Source organism: Phoenix dactylifera, unplaced genomic scaffold (genome assembly GCF_009389715.1).
Source record: "Phoenix dactylifera cultivar Barhee BC4 unplaced genomic scaffold, palm_55x_up_171113_PBpolish2nd_filt_p 000085F, whole genome shotgun sequence".
Classification (NCBI taxonomy): domain Eukaryota; kingdom Viridiplantae; phylum Streptophyta; class Magnoliopsida; order Arecales; family Arecaceae; genus Phoenix; species Phoenix dactylifera.
Window position 1 is genome coordinate 1,267,678 of NW_024067677.1, and position 22,396 is coordinate 1,290,073.

Below are 22,396 nucleotides of genomic sequence, written 5' to 3' on the forward strand. Positions count from 1 at the left end.
CAACTCACATGTAGTCGATGTAAGTAAATCGATCAATGCATGACTAGCAGCAGTGTGCTCAATATTGAAGCACCTTGGCATCTGTGATAAGTTTCTTGTTAGGGGGTGAAGGGCTTCAAGCTTAGGTCTTCAAGTTGAAGTTATCACTAGACAGTCTCTGATTATGCTGATTTTTCTTAGGTTGTGTAGCTGAAAGGTCAGCAAAGATATATATATTGGTGTGTGTATAAAATCAGAATTTGCATTGAGATGTTGATAAAGAAAAAGTAGTAGAATTTTATGATGATTTTTTGTCCAAAAAATTCTTGACATGAAACAAGGTGAATAACCTTGAAAAATCTGGTTGTCTGGTTACGTGGCTAAGGGCCAGATATCTAGTTCTCCCAAGAGGAACGTTTTTGGGATCTAGTGCTAATTTTCAGGTGGTTTATTTGTTTGCATGTTGTTTTAGCATTTCTCATCTTACGAAATATAAATTAGGAAGTCACATAGGATTAGGGTCGAAATCGGATCAGGGTCGAAATCGGATCAGATATGGATTGGATATTAGTATATTTATATTCATATTTCTTTTATTTGATGAATACAGATATGGATGTTGGTTGGATATAAAAATTCATATCTATATTTGTTTTAAACGGATATGTGTACAAATCAGGTACCAAAAGTATGGATATAAATCGGATAATTAAACTTTATAATTATAGAATCAAAGATATTGCTAAGTAGGTGATAAATCAAGTTGATAGCATGCTAATGCGGCTATTTAATTTTTTTGAAAGTTCATGAGTATCATATAAAATTAAATAAGTTGACAAATAGAATCAAATATTCGGATATAAATCGAATGATGGTCTATCCATATTCTTTTTTTTTACAGATATGGATACAGATATGGATACAGATACTGATATTAGTCGGATGCTCAAATTTATATCCATATTTGAATAGATTCGAATACGAAAACAGATCCAGACGAATATTATTCGATCTACTTTCATCCCTATATAAGACTACTAGAGGCTAGAATTAGCAGGGCATATTGTAAAGAAGCGAATGTGTATGATTTCATTGAGTAATTGAGTCAAAACATGCAACAAATTATATAGGAGAATCGACATTACTATGACTCACACATCTTTGGATAATAGAACAGGCACTGAATTTGTAATTTTTTATGCTACAATGAAATCTGAATAGATTATTTTGTTGTTTAAAACTAGTAATGGTAATTGCTCATTTCATAAGGGTTAAATTAATTTGTTTCTTAAAACTATTAATTGTGGGTGCTCAATTCATAGCTAATAAATTTCCAGATGCTCGACTATTTGAGATTATAACTTAGTAACCATTTATATACATCTTTCTTTAACTGCTGGACAGCTTTCTCCTTCCATCATTAATATTTATCTTTTGTAGTTACTACTACTTTATCCACTTTCTTTTGATAGTTGTTGCTGTCAATTCTAACCACATCTTCACTTTTCACATTACGATTTTTTGGTAACTATTCTGCCTCTCACGTCTCGATCTCGAGACTCCATCTTGTGTTAGGTTGATAGCATACTATGGTAGGCTATATTCACAATCAGCCTGTACTTATGACCTCTCTAGAACTCATCCTATTTCTTAAGTAACAACCTTATTCGACAAACTTCCTTTAGGGCTCGTTTGGTTCGCGGGAAGCATTTTCCCTCCTAAGAATATGATTCCTGTAAAGCAAATTCCTAAGAAAAGGATGCCTAGAAAAGTACTTTTGGCATGTTTGGTTGATCATGGAAAAGTGACAAATTTCCAAAGTGCTTATGTTTGGTTGGCCATCCACTTTCTTTGGAAAGTTATGTATAATTCCTATTATGCCCTTAATAAAAATTAGGTTTTTAATACCTCTTTAATGCTTCTTTAATGCTGAAGGGACTTTTTGGAAAAAAGTAAAAATGGAGTGATTTCCGCCTCATGGGAAAGTAACTTTCCCATGTTTCTCATGAGAAAGACTTTCCCATGAAATATAGGAATCATATTCCCATGGGAATATAATTTTTCCTTCTCTCTCCTTTGAAAACTCCAACCAAACAAGAGGCATCTCATTACTTTCTCGTTGACCACACTTTCCCCCCTTCTTTTCCCGCGAACCAAACGAGCCCTTACAAGTAGCTTGCCTATCTTGTGTGGTGCCTTATGGCAGTTCCATTAGCCTACTACTATCTTTTGATTCTAAAATCTAGCCACGTGCCACCATCTTAACCGATCTTCGTGTTCTTGATGGAGACATGATGCACATAATCCTATCCAGCTCTTATCAAGTAGTGGCTACCATGCTTGCCTTGTTAAATCAATCTTGAACCCTTGGCCTACTTTTCATTACCATGGCAAGTATCTCTCATTATTTCTTGGTTTCTAGCATCGCCACATGTCCATCCAAATGACCTTTGGGATTATATCACAAGCTATGATGTGGTGTAAATGCTATCCCAATCTGATTGGTTCTTGTAGTCGGTGGCATCAAATTAGGAAACTAGGCTTTCACTAGGATAGATCAAGGAAATCCATCTTTATCCATATGTGGGAGTCCAAGATACAATCAAAGTTTGCCGGTTAAGTTCCAAACCTAATGTAGCAAGAGTCCAAGAAGACATGGCCAACTACTACAAACAAGTTCTAGATAATAGGAGACAGAGACAAACTCGGACTTTCATATGGATAAGCATAATGGAGAGGATTAATTTCCAATTATATTCTAAAGGTAACCCAAACAAATGATATTGCTTAGATTGATTTTCAGTTATGATATATTGAATGAATTATCTGCAATCATACCAGATAACATAATGTTTTTTGTTTGTTGTAAACTTTTTTATTACTTCTTTTGGATTTTCGAAGTAATTTTTAAACCAATTGTTTATGAAATATCAAATCATACTTGAAATTAGTTAGAGACTAGCTTCTAATATAAAGAAATAATTTTTTATTAATCATATGTAATGAATTCAAAATATTTGTATGCTTCAAGATTAAAAACTAAATCACCAAAATGGAAAAGGTAAAGTAATGCACATCTTCAAATAATATAGGTGTATAGGCAACCCAAAAATTAACATGCACTTCTCGTCTATAAAAAATCTTTGAAAAAAAAAAAGAATATTAACAAAAACTATGGATAAATATGTTGTTGTGTGCTATATATTCATCTTACCAATCACAACTGATTAGTGCTACTCTAGCCTTCTTTAGTACTCATTGAACCACTAGTTGTTATTGTCGGTGAAGTTTTTATATTGGATCCATTACTTATAGTAATGTAATTGCTTTTCAAATACTAATCTTAATATATACATCTTATATGCAATGTAGATATTGTATGATATATGGTTTATGCGATAAATATGTTCTTTCTAATTGGAGCATGCACAAAAAGCCATAACTAGCTAGGTACTCAGTACTTTCACTTTCTTATTGCAAAAGCATTGTACTTAGACTAGAAAATATTGATAAAAAGTCTAAATTCACAAATTGATAGCCAAGAAAAGTCATATCAAGTATATTTGGACCATATTTATACATATACATCAATAAATTTTGTCACTACTCTCCTTAGTATGGTGCCTCAACTCCATCATTGATCGACACAAGATCAATCCTTGATACTATATCATACCACATCATATCATTGTACATTATGCATTTAAAGTTTATGATACAATATTTAAAATTTATAGTGTACATACTATCTCATGGTTCGGTATATCGTGGGCTCATAGTTTATTTTAATTATTACTTTAATAAATAGAATGATAGATTTTTTTTCTTGTTGCGATATGTTATGTCCAAGATTATCATATAGTTTTATCTTTTGGATTTCTTATTGTATTCTATTATTTATTGATTTATGTTGTTCATTACTTGTTCTATATTAATTTCCTAAATAAAATCAATATAGTAACATTACTGCATTCAACCTACCGTTGTTCAGTTTGACCGCGATCAAAATCCTCTGAAATTACACCGTGGATCCTTTAAACCCAAGACAACACATTACTTCTAAGCTTCTCTGCATTACAAAATTACCCTTTTTTTCTGATTCTCGGAATTAGAATGGTATGTGATATATAGTTTTTTATAATTAGCTTAGGTTCAATGATCTTTCATGGTCTTTGTACCATAAGATGAGTTCCATTACGCGACTCCATTAATTAGTTTAGATTTTTTTCAGTTTCTTTTTGCTTGAGATCAGAAGGTTTCTTAGAAGTACTACTTTACTACCATTGTTTCAATTGTAAATAGTGATTTGGAAGTCATTCAACTTCCAAATATTGTGGAGAGGGTAACAATATCTGCATCCCCTGATAAGATTGATGGTTTAGTATTTTGTCCTTGGAACAAATACACAATACCTTGAACATATATTTTGAATTCAAGTAGTTGCACAATTTTTTGAGATAAAAATTAATTCTTAGGCATCCCCACGCACCACTCATTATTGAGTTCATATTTGGCATGAATGCTCAGTCAGGCTCTGTTTGAGCTTATTTGAGCCTCAAATGGACTCAGCTCTTAGGCTCGAAGCTAATTTCAAGCCAAGCTTGGGAAAAACCTGGCTCTATTGTTTTTAAGGTTTAAAATTGGATATAAAATACGTAATACCACGTACAAGTAGATATGCAATGAATTGCTATAATAGATCTAACTAATTTTCAGGGCACCTCGGATAAGGTTAAGGTTTCATTTAGTTTATCATTTAAATTGGTAAATTCGATATGAACTTTAATTCAAGCATTTCCCTTTATTCGATTCATGCACTTGAAACAAGATGGATGCAGACTTGATTTGTTTTGGCTCATTACAAGGTTACTAACGTTCAGGGCACTACAGGTGACATTAAGGTTCCATCTGGTTAATAGTTTAAATTTGTAAAATCAAGATGAACTTTGTTTGATTCAAGCGCGTCGAACAAGCCTCAGCTCATCAAAATTTATAACAAGTTAATCTAAGTAAAGTTAACGTTGGCCTCAATTTGAAGTTAAGTTTGACCAAATTATAAATAAATCAACCTTGATCTTAAACTCCGGGCTCAAAATTAATTTCAAAACCAGCTTGGACGAACTCAAGCTTAATTAGGCCACATTACACCCCTATTTGTAGTATAATTTGCCAAGTAATGCAAATCGCCAAAGTTTTAGAAAATTTCCAACACAAGGTAGCGCTAATGTCCAAATGAATAAATGACAGCAAGAGAAAAAAAGGGAGACATCCGACCATATTGAGTCCCACAAAATTCAGTGGACCTTTTCTCTAAACCAAAAATAACATCATGTGCCATCTACGGTGCTAGCCAAGTCACAAGCGTACTAATAGGTGGCTAAAGAGTTGAGGAATGTAGTGTAAGAGATATATTTGCAAGTGTTGGAGTGTGATTAGTACAAAGGGAAACCAACACTCCCCAATTCAATTGCAGAGGCAACTCACAAGATTACAAATTTCGGACCAGGCATCTAAACATTCACCCATGCCTTTCCTTGATCTCTGGTTGTCAACCTAAACATCATTTAATAGGACAAAGTTGATGCACTTGGTGGCTTTTGGCGGGCCCTGCTGTATTTTGGTGGGTTAGTTTTGGCAACATCAACAACTATCATCCAGCCATTGATGATCTGCAAGCATCAAAGATAGATGAATCATAATCTTTGAGATATGCTTGGGTATTAGAAGAACAGGAGACTGGATTGTTCATACCTTCCCATTCATCTCTTTCAAAGCAGCACTTGCAGCTTCTTCTGTAGTGTATTCTATGAAGGCATAACCCTTGGACCTTTTTGATATCTTGTCCATTATAATTTTAACTGGTTGCAAGACAATTTACAGGATCAACAATTTTGCGCCTGTGAGATGATGAATGAATAAGTTCACGACTTTACCTTCAACAAGCTCACCAAATCCTTCAAATGCTGCACGCAAGGTTTTCTCAGAAGTATAGAATGAAAGTCCTGCAACAAACAGTTTGGCAACTATCTTACAGCATTTAAATGAGGCAGGACAAGTGCCTAATGCCTAAATGAAAAGAAATACATAATGTGAAACGTTTAGGATTTGCCATTCGAAATGAAATGAAATGATATAACACTAGATTTCTGAGACAGATCACAGTACCATCAGTAGACAATCAACTAGACTCGACCTAACAAACAGGTGGGTGATAATTAATTGTTGCTTTAAATAAAAGTTCAGCCACAGCTAGAAAGTGCGTGATACATCATGTCCTTGCTACTATGAAATGAATGCAATATAGGGAATTTAATTATCCAGTTATCAAGGCATAACCCATGAACGGGCACTTTTGTGAATACAGTTGAACTATAGTTACAGAAGGTACAAGCAGGGGCTGATACAATTGTCAATAAGCTTTTGGTAAAATTGTCCTTGGTTCGAAGGGTTCTAGTAAAGAACATGCAATAGGAGATGAAAGCTTCTCATGACTTTGCCAATTCCTAGCGAAAACCAAATAAAGTTGCTGACTGGTTTGCCAGCCAAGTTGGCATAATTAAATCAACATATTATTGGTCAGAACAAGCTATCATCATTTGGAGAAGATTGTAATCCTCACTTTAATCCGACAGGGAGAGAGTAATGCAATACTTCCAGAAGAACACACACACACACACACAGAGAGAGAGAGAGAGAGAGAGAGAGAGAAGGCTGGATCAGATCAAGGTAGGCAGGTCTCGACAACAGCCCCAATTGCTACTGAAGCTGCAGAAACCTCCATTTGAGTCATCATCATCGTCACCACCACCACCACACCCAGCTGCCACCGCCACCAACAAGACACCACCATGCTACCAACGAGCTACTAACACCACCATCAAAATCAAGCTACGGCCACCATCAAAATCAAGCTGCGGCCACCATCATTATGGCATCATCATCACCCAACCATCACCACAAACACCAATACAGCCACCACTAGCTCACTACTAGTACCACCATCACCTTGCCACCATGCCCCATCACTGCCACTACCTGTTATCGACTCAGCCCCAACAATGCCATTACCACTGCATCTGCCATCACCACTGCATCTGCCATCACCCCCACTGACACCACACACTATCACCAACAGATGTGGTTTTGACTGCTTGCTTCTAGAAACACACAACTGCAACTGTCAAATATATTAGCTGTTTCTCCTTTTTTTCTTTATTTTTTTCTGAGAAATCTGGTGCGCATACCGCTACCAGAGTTTTAACCCTAGACCTCATATATGGAGGCAAAAGGTTAGAAACATAAAAAAATAAGCTTGTTTTCTGTTTCTAAAAACAAGAAAACAGACAACTATACCAAGGACAGTCTTAAGTGTTACCCTATCCATTAAAGAAAACGGTCTTTTGTTTCAAAACAATATGACACTTCTAGTGGTTCCAAAAACTATATCACTTCCAAAACAATCAAAGAATGTATGATGTCCACAATTCTCTTTTGGCATTTCATTCTTACAAATTTTCTTGAATTGTTTCATGTGTACTAATGTTCTCAATGATAATCAATTCATATGCAAATGAAGTAGAAGGATGATGATTCAATATACACTGAATGCAATGTGTGTGTGTGTGTGTGTCTATATATATATATATATATATATATATATATATATTTGTATATGGTTCCTTTTTTAAAAACTTCACTTTCAACTGCGAGATCTTACTTATGAATTAAGAATTTGGGTCAACTAAGACTTTTATTTGATAGAAATTCTACATTCCAGAAATTTTCTATGCCTAATTACACTACTAAAGTACGTAAAATTCAACTATCGAAGAGAGCAAAAGAAAAAAAAAATCTTACTGCTGATCAATCTGTAATACGTGAATGAGAAAAATGTAGATCAAGGCCCTTAGATCAATTTACTTTGTTGAAAAGAGGGCAAAATTCTATGAATCTTTCTTTGTTATCGTCATTAGGTTCAAGTCCGGCAAGAATAATATCGTACATCTAACAGCTCATTTATTTTCAAACTAATCCATTTTTTTGTTTTATAACTAGAAATATTTTGACGACGCATCTTTTTTTCTTTAAAAACTTTTAGAACAAAAAAATTTCTTTTTAACTTTTCTATTTTTTGGATTTCTTTATGGATGGGTTCAAAAAAAGAACGCCGTTTTCGGGGAGAACCAAAAGGAACTTTTGTTTCCATTCCTCAAAAAAATCTTCATACCCAAATCCTTGACAACTCTACTTCATATTAATAACATCCCCCAAAGAGTTAACTTACCCCACCTTTCAAATCTAGCTACGATCATGTATTATCCCAAAAGGATTTCAAATATCTTCCCATATGATAAAACGGAATCTAGCTGCTCTAAAACACTCCATCTAGAGGACATTTCCCATGCCAAGTACACCAGCCATAATCATCATATTTCTAAATTTGCAACGTAGGTTCCCCCTATTCAAATTGGTTCCCTAAACACCTCAACTAAGGTTTGTTGTACTGGTGCATACCGACTGTACCATACCATACCAGTACCAAACCGGTATATGATATAGGGGGCATACTGACACTCGGTACGCCGAACCAGGTACCATACTAGGTGTACCGACATTATAATGTGATGGAACCGATATGGGGTCCAGTACCGAGATAGCAATCTTTGATCTCATCTCTGATACCTTGATCACCAGCCTCTCCATGAATAAACCACCCACAAAAAACCAGTTTTCAAATTCTTCAAATTTTAAATATCAGTATCAACAAGATAATAGAATGCTGCATCAGACATGGAGACTTCAAGGCTACAGTCAAAAAGAAGGTAGCAACAATGGGATAGAAAGGAGCAAATGGTGAGTGCAAAGAGAGAAAATCAAAGGAATTACATTTACCTCCAAACCTAAGGAGCAGTTTGTCCTTAAGATGCATGAAAACAATAATAGCAACATCAATAGAGAGCCTATAAGCTCCACGACAGATGATTGAGGGAGATCTTCAATGAGAAAAGGAATTAAGTTTACGGACCCTCGGAGACACAAAAGCCAAAATAAGAGGAGATTAACAAGGTGGGAAGATGATGAAATACCCAATGTAACTCCAACATTATGAGTTCAAGAAATGTTCTCAAAGGGCTCAGGTAGACAGACAACTAGCCATTATTCATCATCGATGAAAGTAATGAGCGCATAAATCTATTACAAATCCCAGTCAAGAAGTTAATTTAACGCTTTGACTTTACAACTAAACTTTAATTGCTCCAAGAAATTAATTAAAGAAGGATTATACTGAAAGCGGAAGCAGGAAATCTGAAGAAGAATAAAAGAATTGAGCTGCCCCAAATAACACTATGCATCAAGGTATGCTGAACCGACCGGAACCGACAAGCACCGGTCGGTTCAGCCCGTACTGAACCGATGCCGACAAGCACCGGTCCAGTACAGCATATAAATCAGTTCTGTACTTGTACCGGTGCGAACCAGTCCGGTTCGCACCGGTACAAGCAGGTACCACAGAGTGGCAATGAATGCCACTCTGTGGCGTTTAATGCGGACACGCGCGGACGCATAGCTTTTTTTTTTGTGGGAATCGTGCGCGAACGCGCGAGCGGAGAATCGCGCGCCCGAGCGCGATTCGCCGTGCAGGGAACTGCATTCCCCAGCAGGAAATCGCGCCCGCGCACAGTTCCCCGAGTGGGGCAGCGCGCCCACGCGCGCTGGCAGCCCGCATGGGCCATTTAATGCCACAGAGTGGCATTAAATGCTACTCTGTGGCATTAACACGTCCACGCGCGGACGCATTGTTTTTCTTTTTTTTCGCGTCCACGCACGGACGCGCTTTTTTTCCTTTTCCTGGCACGTCCCCGATTCAGTACCGGTTCCAACCAGTACCGGTGCCTACCCGTACGTTGGTACGGTCGGTCCGGCGGACCTTGCTATGCATCAACAAAAGCTGCTCAACACATAAATATGAAAATATTCATGTTTAATTTTTTCAATCATATGCCCACAATTTGGTGACCAATATTGAATTGTCTCTGGAGTATTCAGACAAGCCCCAACAATCCTTGAAAATTAATGGGGCTGCCTCAGGGATTTCCAAGTCTCCCTCCCTCCCCTCCCCTCCCCGCAAGGAACCACAAAAGAAAAACAAAATCAAGAAGAAGAAAGAAAAACATCCTACAATCAGCCAATCATTAGAACAATATGAGGCAACCAATCATCAGGAAGATAGCCCCATAATAGTGTTTATGCAAGGTGGAGAATCTAAGGTCAACTATGATAGCTAGCTCCATAAGTAAGGTACGCCATCTCGGTACCGGGCCTTGTATCAGTGCAACCCTGTCACTCTGTCGGTATGCCCAGTACAGAAGCCGGTTCAGCATACCAAGTGTCGGTACACCTTCCGTACCATGTATTGGTACTAAAGTGGTACGGTAGAGTATGCCCCATACTGCCTGGTTCAGTACGGTATAGCATATCGTGTCCATAAGAAAACTCCTTTTCTTCCTCTCTAACACATAATTAGTAAAAATCTCTAAAGAATTATATAGCCAAAGTCCCTTCGTAATCAAATTTGTAACCTTTTAACTCCTCCATGCCCTGCACACTGATGCACAGCTCAAGGTAAATAACATTTTTCACCACATAGCTAGTATGTACATGCATCACACCAAAGTCTAAGTCTCTAACACATGATCAAACACAAAAATCACATACAAAACAAATTTTACAACATAAAGAACACAAGTTTTAAAGTACCAAATTTGATGAGAACATAGATTATATGCTAAGACTCAGGATTTTCCAAATTGATCACATCAAGTTGTAATATTGGACACATGATGTTCGACCACGTATTCTATTACTAAAATTAATGAGCAAAAAAGCATAATCACCTAGCTACTCCAAAATGAGCAATGTTGCATCTGGTTTTGCCCTAAAGCAACTATATCAATTATCAAGAAAACAATAAGTAACAGATCCTTCAACTCTTAGAACTCATGAAGTCAAATGTGCATCAGTAAGTCAAATGCTTTAGAAATAACAATATTGTTTTCAAAACAAAACTCACAACCCATTGAACACTCAACATACATTCTACATCTACATATTAGTGCATGCTACCACCACACTCTAGAACACCAAGATATTCCATCTATGGCAGTTGTTAAAGGTTTGATACTTGATTTCACCATGATTGGGTCCAAATAATATGCATAAACAAAACAAATCTTCTTATGCAAGGTTCGCTATACCAATACCGCCCCATATCGGGTGTACCATCCATACCGATACCTCGAATCGATACTCTATTAGGGAGGTATACCGAGTCTCGGTACACCAAACGAAACCTCATACTGGGCATACCAACACTACACTAGTATAGTACTGATACAAGGTCCAGTACTGAGATTGCAACCTTGTTCTTATACATTGGCAAATCTATAAACTACTTGACCCTTTCCATCATGCTACTAATCGACGTTCCAAAATGGATTTAGAAAATATAAATAGTAGAATGCTTTGACTAAATATAATGTTTTCAACTGTGTATTTAGGGCATACCAAAAATATTTTGTACTATCCAAATCATTGATTGCCAAATACCTGCAAAAGAAAGCCTAAGCCACTATAATCTCAGTATCTTAACCTATTGGTGTCCATGTTGCACTACTTAACTGAATAATTCGAGCATCCAAATGGACCTCCCAAAAATGAGCATTCTTCAATTGGGAATAAGATCATTTATAAAGATGAGGATTTTACAAGATAAATCATGCCTAATAGGAATTAAGAGTCTCATTTGGACGAGGACTGTAACCCAAAAAGCATCAAAATCCATCTACAAGAAACAAGTCATACCCTCCTTTCATTCCTCCCTCTCTCTCTCTCTATCTATCTGCTAACTCTTGTTCACTTTTGTGTTTCCATAAAGCTTGATGTTTTGGTGTATGTATACCAATACATTGCATTAATTTGCAGTTACAGATCAAATCAACCTTATCCAAACCTGGACTAGGTAAATCCAGTTTCACTTGAGTCAAACCCAAAAATAGGTAGCCTCCATCTAGTTCAAGTGAAATACAACGGGCTTAAGGCTTAAGGATAGGTGTGGTACAATCTAGGTTGAACCAGATCAGTTCATCCAATATAACTGAACTCAAAAGATAATAAAGATCAGTTTGACTCATCGCAAGAAAAAAAAACAAAATGGAAGAAATAAAAGAATATTTACACAATGGGGGCAGGGTCCATTATGGGTTTATTGTGTTTAAATCTGATAACCAAAGTAGCATGAGATTCAGTATTAGAAGCAGATCTGGGTTTAGAAATTATGATCCATAAAAAAAAACTTGTATTGGGCCTTTAGGAAGCAAGGATACTTCAAATGGTAACTCCATGTTGGATACTTACCGAATATTAGTACTCATCAGATACTACTAGGATACATGCTCGATACCTCCAAGATTCAAGATGAAGACTATTTCTTTCCTTTCCTTGGGAATGTTAACCTTTTAACAATGATTGGCCATTTTCAAGTTTATGATGTTTATTTTATAGTATGGAATATAATTTGGGTCTATGAATTTAAATGAAGAATGGACTTTGTGAAAGATAATGTTGTCATATATAAAGTATGTGTTTTGTAATTTTAATAGCTCACCATGCGTTATGGATGTTATGCAACATATATACATATATATATATATATATATATATATATATGTATATATATATGTATGTATGTATGTATGTATGTATATATTATCCATATATCTCCTGTTGTATCCTAGCCATAGGTATCCTACTTCCTTAAGATTTGTCTACTATCCATACCATGTTGTATTCTTATCTTGTATCTGCATCGATGCTCTATAGATAGATCTACAATGGTCTTTCTTCCTCTTCCTTAAAAAGTCTACAATAGAGGAGCCAAGAGGGGTTCAATAGCCATGTGCATGCACGCTACAATAAAAATGAATGCCTATTTTATGTGTTATCTTGAGCTCAAGGCAAAGCATCATGTGGCAAATCCAAGCATTGCTTTCTCTAAAAGACAATTATTGAAAGAGACAAGGCACAACACCCTAAATTTCATAGCCTGTTAGGCTCCACCCTCACATGAGCAAAACAACCCAACATGGCCCTGCATCTGTACCAATTGACTTTATGTAGTATCTAGTTACATGACAAGCCAATATAATCATGAAGCTTCCAATGATTCCATGGCAATCCTGCATGCTCCATGATAGAGAACAAAAAGGCATGACATCATTTCTTCCTGCATGTTTGCTCCTATTTGCTTCTATACCGGACACAAAATCAATGCCCCAATTTTCATACATGGAATGGATTCTTATAAAGACTAGATTTGTTTGAATTTATATAAGTAACAGCAAATATAAATGTAATATCATGAAATTAGAACTAAAGTTACATCCCTTGAATACAATTTTCAGAAAATTATGCTACTCTTCAAATAAAGAATCCAGATAAGTGAAAAAATGCTGCTCAGGAAAAGAAAAATGCAAATGAAAGAAACTATCATTGCATGGCAGCATCAGTCTATTTTTAAGCTTAAGAATGTATTCTAATTTGGCTTGGCTTATATTTGAGCCTCAAAAATGAAGTTTAGAAGCTAGGGGCAGAGAAGAGGGAACAAGATTTATTGGAGGCCATGTGTTCCATTTAGTTCAAAATGGTGCTAGGAACAGAAATGGAAGAGTGAGACAGCACAGGCCTCTAAGAGATCCAACTCCATGATTTATTAATGGGTTGTTCAGAAAGATGGAAGCAACCCCTAATTGCAGGCAACCCTTCATAAATTGGATAAGGCTTGTCTACTAAAGAATAAAATGTTTTGTAAGTACAATCAAAAACTTTAATAACTCAAGATAATGTTCATGAGGAGAATTAAGGCTACAGAAAAGGACCCAACAAGAGAAAGCTGTGGATAGCATCAATCACATTTCTTATACATAAATTGTCCATATTCTAGCTTTCTAATCAACTAGTAAGCTGAAGTCCAGAACATCATAGTTAATGTCCTGATTTAAACTTCTCCATAAATAATTCTTTCAGGGAAAAATGGTATAACAGTTTTTAAAGAAGATTGTTGACAGCACTGAAAGCGGGGGGCAGTAAAAGTAATAAAGGAGGTATCTTACCAGTCACAAAAAGCCTTTTGGTTTTCACATCAGGTATCTTATTGGTTCCTGATGAATCAACCAGTCCCTCTGATTTTTCATCACCTGCATCATTATTACTATGTCTCTTATCCAGGCAGTTTATATATGCATGTGTGGAAAAAAATATATATGTGATGTGTGAAGTTAAATGTATATTTAAGTCTGGTTCTTGCAATTATCACAATATGTAATTACTGTCATGATTCATTCACCTGAAAATTAAACATGCTATACTACAATGGAAACTCGGACAATGGTCATAAGTATGGTACGCCGTAACATACCGAACTGGATGGTACAAAACATACAATACCGTACCAGTTCCATACCGATATACAATACAAGAGGCGTACCAATAAGGTATGCTAAACCTGCTTCCGTACCATACATACCGACACAGTGATAGGGTAGCACTGGTACGGAGCCTGGTATCAAAATGGCGTACCTTGGTCATAAGTATCTTAACATCTAAAATATTCTAAATATTGTAAGACAGTAACTAAAAGACAAGAACCTTTTTTTCTCTTTTAGACGCAACTGTGATCATCATTCAAAATCAAAGAGAAGAAAAATATACTACAGTGCTCTAGTAAATTATGCACAACCCAATAGCAAGAGACAGAAATTTATGAAACTAGAGAAAGAAGCATGAAGCCCTTCCATGAATTTTTTGTTTCTAATCTGTATAAAGAGAGCTAAATAATTTCCTGTAGAGAAACAAATATTGGACCTAGTCATCCTCCAGACTCCATGACTAACAATTTGCAGAGTGGTCATTCAACATTTCTTAGCATGTCTTAGAGAGAGAGAGGGCAACCTAACAAAAAACCATGCCATCCAAACAATCATCAACAAGAAAGTTGATCTCCACAAAAATAACACCGCCAAATAGGCCAAGAGGATTCATGGAGCAAAAAACACTGCTAACTCCCTCCAATAACTTCTTAACACACATGATCCACCTAAGATGGTCGTCCTGAAGTAAATTTTAGAGTTTATGTGCAAAATCTTCAGATTTCAAACACCATATGCCAAAAGTATCCCCTCTGCATGACCAAAAAGAGTAGTAAGAGGAGCTAACTATGTTCGTGTCCCATTGCCAAGATCTAGCACAAAGCATATTTCTATCTAGCACAACCGTGTAAAGCAATGAAAGTGGTAGTGAACTTCCCATCCATCATGTAATGACCTCGGACCTCGCCCAAAATTGCTAGCTAGACTTAGTATTTAGGGTCGTTAACCCCGCTTAAATACCCAAGAACTCCCCACGTGCGCACCCAATGTAGGACAAATCACACGCCCGCACAAGTCCTTGCACTCTCCCCCTACTTAAGTCTTGGCATCCCCTCCAGGTAAGGGTCCTGTCAAAAACAAAATCACGACAGTTCACGATCAAGCCTACGAGGGCTAGTGCTATAGTGTCCCCTAGGTACGCATGGGTCGTGGGTTAGGTTGGCTCTCTTACGTTTATCCCAAGATCTCATCAAAAAGGCTAGATACTACTTGGGGTCTTTGGCCCTACTTAAATACCCAAGAACTCCCTAATCCACGACCCATGTGGGACAAAACAACCACATGTGTCCGCACAAGAAAAAGTCTTATAAATTAGTTTCCAAAGTACATCACCTAAAATGAAGATTAAAAGCACTTAGAGCTTCCACAAGCTTATTTTAGATTTTCGCATGCACTTATAACATGTATTTCTCTAGTTGTTAAGTTGGTTTGCTACAATCTACTCCCTCAATAAGTATATTGTATAACTGAGAAAATGCTTCTCCAAAGTTTCATCTATAGTCCCAAATGGCTTCTTTTGAAATTCTTTTTCCAAGTAAGGAAGGGGGTTACCCCTACCTGGGGACTCGGGTGTAGGTGAGAGTCGAACTAGGTCATAAGGTACCAAAACCCAATAACTTCACCAATTGGGCTAGTTGGCACCCTCTTCATTCGAAAAATTATGACATCACAACTAGGGGTCACAATATTTAACCATTTTGACCTGTTTAACTTTTTCCAACCTGTTGTAGGTCAAGTTTGACTACTTGTTTACTAAAATAGTCAAGTTCGAGTCTGGATTTTTGACCTATAGGTTGAGTTTGCGTTGATAGATTTTTGATCTATCATGTATCCGACCCAACCCTTATCTAATCTGACCCAACCCAGTTCCCCTCTAATCACAACACATTAGTAAGAATTAAGAGAAATCATCATGTTTCAACATTTTATTCTTTTGGATCTACAATCTAGATTGATACTTAACATAAATCAAGTCACCCTTAATCTAAACCAATCATAATCAATAATATATGGTGAACTAGGAACAATCTTTTGGTTAGCCTTTATGGGTGGGGTTCTAGGTCGTTATAATTGGTATTAAGGCCAACCCAGCACATGGTCCATGTATGGCTAGGAGAGCAGCATAAGCCCTTCTAGGGCCGACCATGACTAGGTCATAGTATTTCTGTTTTTCAATTGGACCTTTCTCTGGTAACGACACCAAGGCTTAAACCGAGGGAGTGTGTGAGGACCTGCATGAGCATGTGTCTAGTCTCACCTTGAGTGTGTGCTAGGGAGATCTTAGGTATTTAAGTAGCACCATGAACCACAAAAGAAATTTAGCTGGACTTTTTGGGTGAGATCCTGGGTACATTTCCAACCAAACCTTTTGATTTAGCAATATTTTGATATAATAAATTTATGAGATCTCAAGATTTGATAAATACATTAGCTTGTAGAATTGTTATCTTCATCCAACACCAAAAATCTATGTTTTGAACTGAAGTTGGGAAATCAATTTTTCAAAAATGAAAATTTTGAGTTTTTAAGTATTTTTATTGAGGGTGCTTCCTTATTTACATTTAATGTCTTAAGTAAATGAAAATAGAAACAAAAATAAAAGGGATGAAGAGGGTATGCAAATGAGCCCATGTAAATATTATAAGTCTTTTTACCTACTCGTATGTCTATTCCTGGCATAGCATTCCTACATGACCTATTGACCAACCCACACTGACAACCCACCTACTCCATCACTTAGGAAGTACCAACCTCCTCAATCAACCAAATTAAGTAAATGAACCAATCTTGCGGACCCCATTAGTGTAAAGCACCCCTCCTTGCCTATGAATAAGGGCAAGGGGGGCATCCAAAGGGAAAGGTTGCACAAGCCATTGAAGGAGGAGGAAATGGCTGAGAAGAAGATGGTGATGATGAAAAAAGGAATTTGGATAAGGAGATATGCAGTTCCTTTTGCATCATAAGGTAAGTGACTCTTCTTCATATTTTAGAATTTAAGATTTTGGTGGTTTTAAGTTCCATAAATTGAATTTTGAGTTATGCATGGTTTGAAATATTAAACACACAGTCATTTTCAAAATATGTGATCTCCTTTGTAAGTAACTTCCTTCATAACTTTCAATTTAAGGCATGTTTAGTGTTTTTAATTCATGTGGTTTGTGTTGTTTTCATTTACTAAACCATGTCGTGTTTTCCAAGATCTATGAGTTTCCTCCTAAGCAACCACTCTGCAGTTTTTGAAAAAATTTTGCTCTGTCTTTTTAAAAGCCCTTGTCATCTTCAGCAAAAAAACAGTAAAAAAAAAACCCTTGTCACCTTATAAATAGTCATTTTGAAACTTAAATATTGTTTCAAGACCATAAAACATAATTTTCTAAATTCTCTTTTGAGTGTCTTCTAACCTAATAGTCAATTTCAAATTTATGAAATAAAATCTCAGCATCATTTTCCAAAACTAGGGTTTCTAAATTTTCAAACTCTAAAATTGTTTGCAACTTTAAAATTGTTTTGTACTTTGGATCTATTAATCATTGCAAAGATTTTTGAGCATTATTATTTGAAAAGTTTGCTACCATGGTTGATTGAATTTATTTTAATTTTGATACAGATATTCCAAAAGTATATGATAATTTGAATATTTTCGAAAACAATTTATGAACCCTTTCAGATCTGAAGGTATTGTCAAAACAAAAGGTATCGGTGGACCACTAAAAAAGATGTACATGCAGCCTCATTCAAATTATTAATGAGGATTTCTTCAGATCTTTGATTATATGGCATATGTGGCCTCATTTGAATTAATGACGAAGATATGTAGACCTCTAGTCAAGTGGTAGATGTGGACCTCTAGGATTTTATTTGGTCTCACTTGCGTTAGCAACGACTTATATGGCCTCAAGGTATAAATGGAATTTTGTAAAAGAATATGAAACTAAGTGGAATATAAGAGCTTTTGAAATATAAATTGTGCTTTAGCCATTTGATTTCAAATAAGTAATCAACTTATCATTTTGTCAAAATTATTTAGACTCTTTTCTAAACTAAAGTTTGAACTTTTATAACATCTCATTACTTAGCATAATCTTTGCTTTGGAATTGAATAATAAAACAATTCCAATCGTTGTTCCTAGCCACTGGATTGGGGCTGCTCTAAGGGCTGTTATTGTTGTTGGAATTTCACTAAAAGAGACTTGAAATGGGATGGTTTTCAGAGAGATAAAAAGGAAAAGGAGAGATTTCGAGAAAGGGGCAAGCTCATGTTCTAGGGTTCTCTTGGAGCATTAGGGAGTCTACTCAAGAAGGAGGTGTTCTCATCCCTGAGTGCTGATCTTGGACCTTGGTTTCCATTGTTAGAATGCCACAAGAAGCTTGCATTCACTCTCATGTTCAGATATGCAGTAAAGCCCTTGTTTCTTTGTAATTTCTCTGTATAGTGAGAGAAACTACTTTGCATTGTTCTCCCATGGATGCATGCCTTAAATTTGGCCAAACCACATAAGTCCTGGTGTCTATTTGTATTTGATCATCTCTCTTGTGGTGTGGTTAATTTCTATTATGATTTCATATCCTTGTAGTACTGCTCATCCATGACACTTAAATATTTTAGGTTTGTGTAGGACAACATGTCCACAAAGTATTTGTAGAAAGACCTCTAACAACTTGTTGGTGTTATACCTTGTCTTTGTGCATGAACCCTAGACTTTTTTCATGGTAGACCATAGTAGGATCCACCCTCACTACAGGTCAATGAAATGGTGCAACATGTATCACCACTATAATCAATGGTAGCAAGATTAGAGACTTGTTATCATTTAGTCATGAGCCCACCCCAATTTCACTAGAGTTCATGCTATTATCCCATAAGTCTACCTTGGAGAAAGGAAACATATGCCTAGAAATTTCCTCCAAATTTATTCGGACCACTGTTTTGTATAGAGTGTTGAAATAAGAAGGAAGCAGCATTACAACCTTCCCATCTCCATAAGTTTTAGAAGGTTAAAATGCATTCATTCATACAGGTAACTATAACTGCTAAGTGGCCAACCCATCATAAGCTCTGCATTTTAATAAACTATCAATTTTCATATTATGATCAGAAATTGCAAACTTTTGTTTTCTTCTGCAAAGTTTTTATTCTAATTTTGAGTAGCTTTTTACCAATTGACTTTCCTACAGCTTTGAAAAATTATGTTTCTTTTTTGAATACAAGAAGTATAACCCGTTGAAGAATTATAACATTCGAGAGATCGTATAGAATATTGCAAAATTTTGTTCTATCAATACAACTAAATATGTCATCCGAATATAGTTTTGCTTCTTTGTGCACTAAGCTATTTTGATATCTCTATCAAAATAACAGAAGGTCCCTGTTACATTAACAATGAGACTGCACGTGTCCAAATGTTCTGTTACTTTATAGTACTTATCATCTTAAATAATTTCTTAATTTCTTTAATGATCCCACCTTGTGCACAAATAAACATAAAGCTTTTTTAAAAGGGTAGCTAAGACCCTTAAGGATTCACAGAGTTCCAAAAAAAGTCATAACACCATTTCCAAGGACTTGACCAGAGACATCTGTAGATAGAGTGTCATGCCTTGGTGAGCATAAACACAGGCATGATACCATGCAAGTCTTATGTGCATTTAATGGATCATTCATGAATCTACATTCTACAATAAAGGTCGCATGTAGCTTAACATATACTAGCAGATGGGCAGCAAAATGCATGAAAGTATTAGATTAAACATCAAAAATAAAAGAGAAAAACAATTACTGGTACTGCACATGTAAATAAGACATAATCCAACTGTGAATATGACTAACCTCTGTAATCTTTGTTATCTGACCCAATATTCTTATCAGGCCGCACAGCTAGAACCCCTGGAACATCTGCAACGCAAAAATTCCCCTTAGACTGCAAAAATGAAGGGACATCTAAATGTATGCTTGTGCATATACTCACTAGCTAGTCCCCGTGCACATTCCTCATCAATTTGGCAACAAAATCCAAAATCCTTCTCCCAAGAGATATCATAAATGGAAACTTGTGCATCCTTCTCACTGCAAAAATTTGCTAATGAACCTTCAAACAAAAGGTAAAGGGAAGAGAAGTAAAAGCCAGAAATGACATACAAGAGCACTACTTACTTCCCCAAAACCTTGGTTAGGGTCTGAGCATAATAGTCCACCATCTGTGCCTTTGTTACAATTTCAATCCCAGGCTTCTCCATTTGAACTAGCCAGTACTCATTATTTTGCGCTGATGGAGAAAACTTAGAACATCGGCCATCAGCTCCAAGTTGGTCAGTTAATGAGATGTTCGGATAGCTATAATCCTTCTTTCTAGCTATTTCATCCCTATCAGGCCTCACAGATAATACCCTTGGCACTCCTACAACAAAAGAGGGTGACACTCATCAGATAATTACTGCGACGAGAAATTAGTCATAACTTAAAGTTATTATTTTGACAGTTCCAAGATTTTGGGTAGTATCTGAACCATCAAGCAGAAAACACAATGTGCTTGGAGTCCAAATTGTGCTATTTCCAAATTTCAATAAATCTTACATCATCATTATGAACTATGAGCAAATCTGGTAGTCAGTTATTTCCCAAACTTTGCCATCGAGAAGTTCCTATATCATCTGCATCCTAAATTTACTGGTGTTTGAGGAAATTGGCATGGCGGAAAGCCTTAAATAGGGAATTAGTCTAATGTAGAGATGTCAAGCCAAATTCTTGTTTTGAAGGATCAAGTAAGACAGAGCAATATAGCTTCAACATTTTCTGAGGAAGTATAGTATAGCTTTAAAATTTTATCACCAACAGACCATTGTAAGTGAAGCAAACTAAGAACTCAGATTATTCTTTTCTGGACAATTGAGTCTTGAAGGCTAGATAGAAAAGCGGACGAGCCTACTCTAAGCACAATGCCCTACTAAATTCAAAGATCCTAGAACAACTTAGTAACACGAGAAGAACGGTACCAATATTTTGGGCTAACTTCAATCTGCAATACAAGAACCACGATTGGAAAGTCCATAAGGGAGATAGAGACAGCTTTCTACAGTGAAAACAATTTGTCAAAACTGTAAGGAGTACAGTTCATTCGTTGCTTACCGCATCCTCTCACTCATTAGTGAAGGGACATATCAAGTGGTGTTATCAAGGAAGGAAAACAAATGAAACTCACTGGTGAGCTCCCGAGCCAACCCCTCATCAATGTCACAGCAGAAGCCAAACTGGTTCTGCCATGAAAAGTCATAGATGCACATCTGAGCCTCCTTCTCACTGCTTAAAATACCAAAAGATAAACAGATTTAACAAGAAAATCGAAAATATTTTTAAGAATAAGGAAGATGACGGAAGAAGAAGTAAAATGTAATCCTTGCCTGCCTAAAACCGTAGCTAGGGTTTCCACGTAGTAGTCAATAACCTCGGATTTCGAGGGAGCGGCGTTCGGAGGCTTCTCCATCACCACCACCCACCGAGTACATGGAGAGGTCGGGGGAGGAGAAGGCGACAACGTCGCGGCCGTCAACGACGAAAGCGGCGGCGGCAGCGGCGAGGATGAGGCCCGGGGAGAGACGGCCGTGCGACGCTTCGTTGCGAGGCGAGGGAAGAGGCTGGTAGCCTTGGCGGAGGAGAGAAGAGGGTACGCCGGGCGGTGGGCGAGAGAAGGAGTAACGGGGAGGAGCCCAGCGGTCGGGAGGAGGGCAAGGGGCTCCATGCCCGCGACAACGGTTGCCCGCCGAGCAGAGCAGCAGGGCGCACAGTTCGAATCCGCTAAAATGGATTCTCACCAGGAGAGTTCAAGCATCTGCCCTGTCCAGAACCACCAGACGCGTACAGTGGCTGATAGAATAAATGCGTCGTTCTTCGTTTCAATCACGGGCCTTTCGATCAAACAACCCCATATCTGAAATCTCGT

General features: G+C 36.8%; 1 protein-coding gene across 6 annotated transcripts; it reads right to left on the minus strand.

The window, feature by feature from the left end:
- Nucleotides 1-5,257: 5,257 nt before the first annotated feature.
- On the minus strand, nt 5,258-22,396 carry LOC103706187 (organelle RRM domain-containing protein 1, chloroplastic-like). Of its 6 annotated transcripts, none has more exons than XM_039116336.1 (9): nt 21,858-22,396; nt 21,659-21,759; nt 20,614-20,857; nt 20,429-20,526; nt 20,290-20,355; nt 14,148-14,231; nt 5,913-6,002; nt 5,731-5,837; nt 5,258-5,648 (listed from the first exon to the last, which is right to left on the minus strand). In XM_039116336.1, exons 1-9 carry the CDS (start codon nt 22,193-22,195, stop codon nt 5,544-5,546), a joined length of 1,233 nt encoding a protein of 410 aa, XP_038972264.1. In that variant the 5' UTR covers nt 22,196-22,396; the 3' UTR covers nt 5,258-5,543. The 6 variants fall into 6 exon arrangements, with proteins under 6 accessions (XP_038972264.1, XP_038972265.1, XP_008788446.2 ...); XM_039116337.1 differs by having other exon boundaries at nt 21,659-21,756; nt 21,858-22,394; XM_008790224.4 differs by having other exon boundaries at nt 5,913-5,981; nt 21,858-22,394.

What these genes read in the sequence shown, in the direction of transcription:
- LOC103706187 (XM_039116336.1), bottom strand. Translation starts at nt 22,195, where the DNA reads ATGGAGCCCCTTGCCCTCCTCCCGACCGCTGGGCTCCTCCCCGTTACT. An exon ending in CTAACCAAGGTTTTGGGGAA is followed by an intron (nt 20,527 to 20,613) that starts GTAAGTAGTGCT and finishes AAATTTTTGCAG; the next exon opens with TGAGAAGGATGCACAAGTTT. An exon ending in AGATAACAAAGATTACAGAG is followed by an intron (nt 14,232 to 20,289) that starts GTTAGTCATATT and finishes ATAATGATGCAG; the next exon opens with GTGATGAAAAATCAGAGGGA.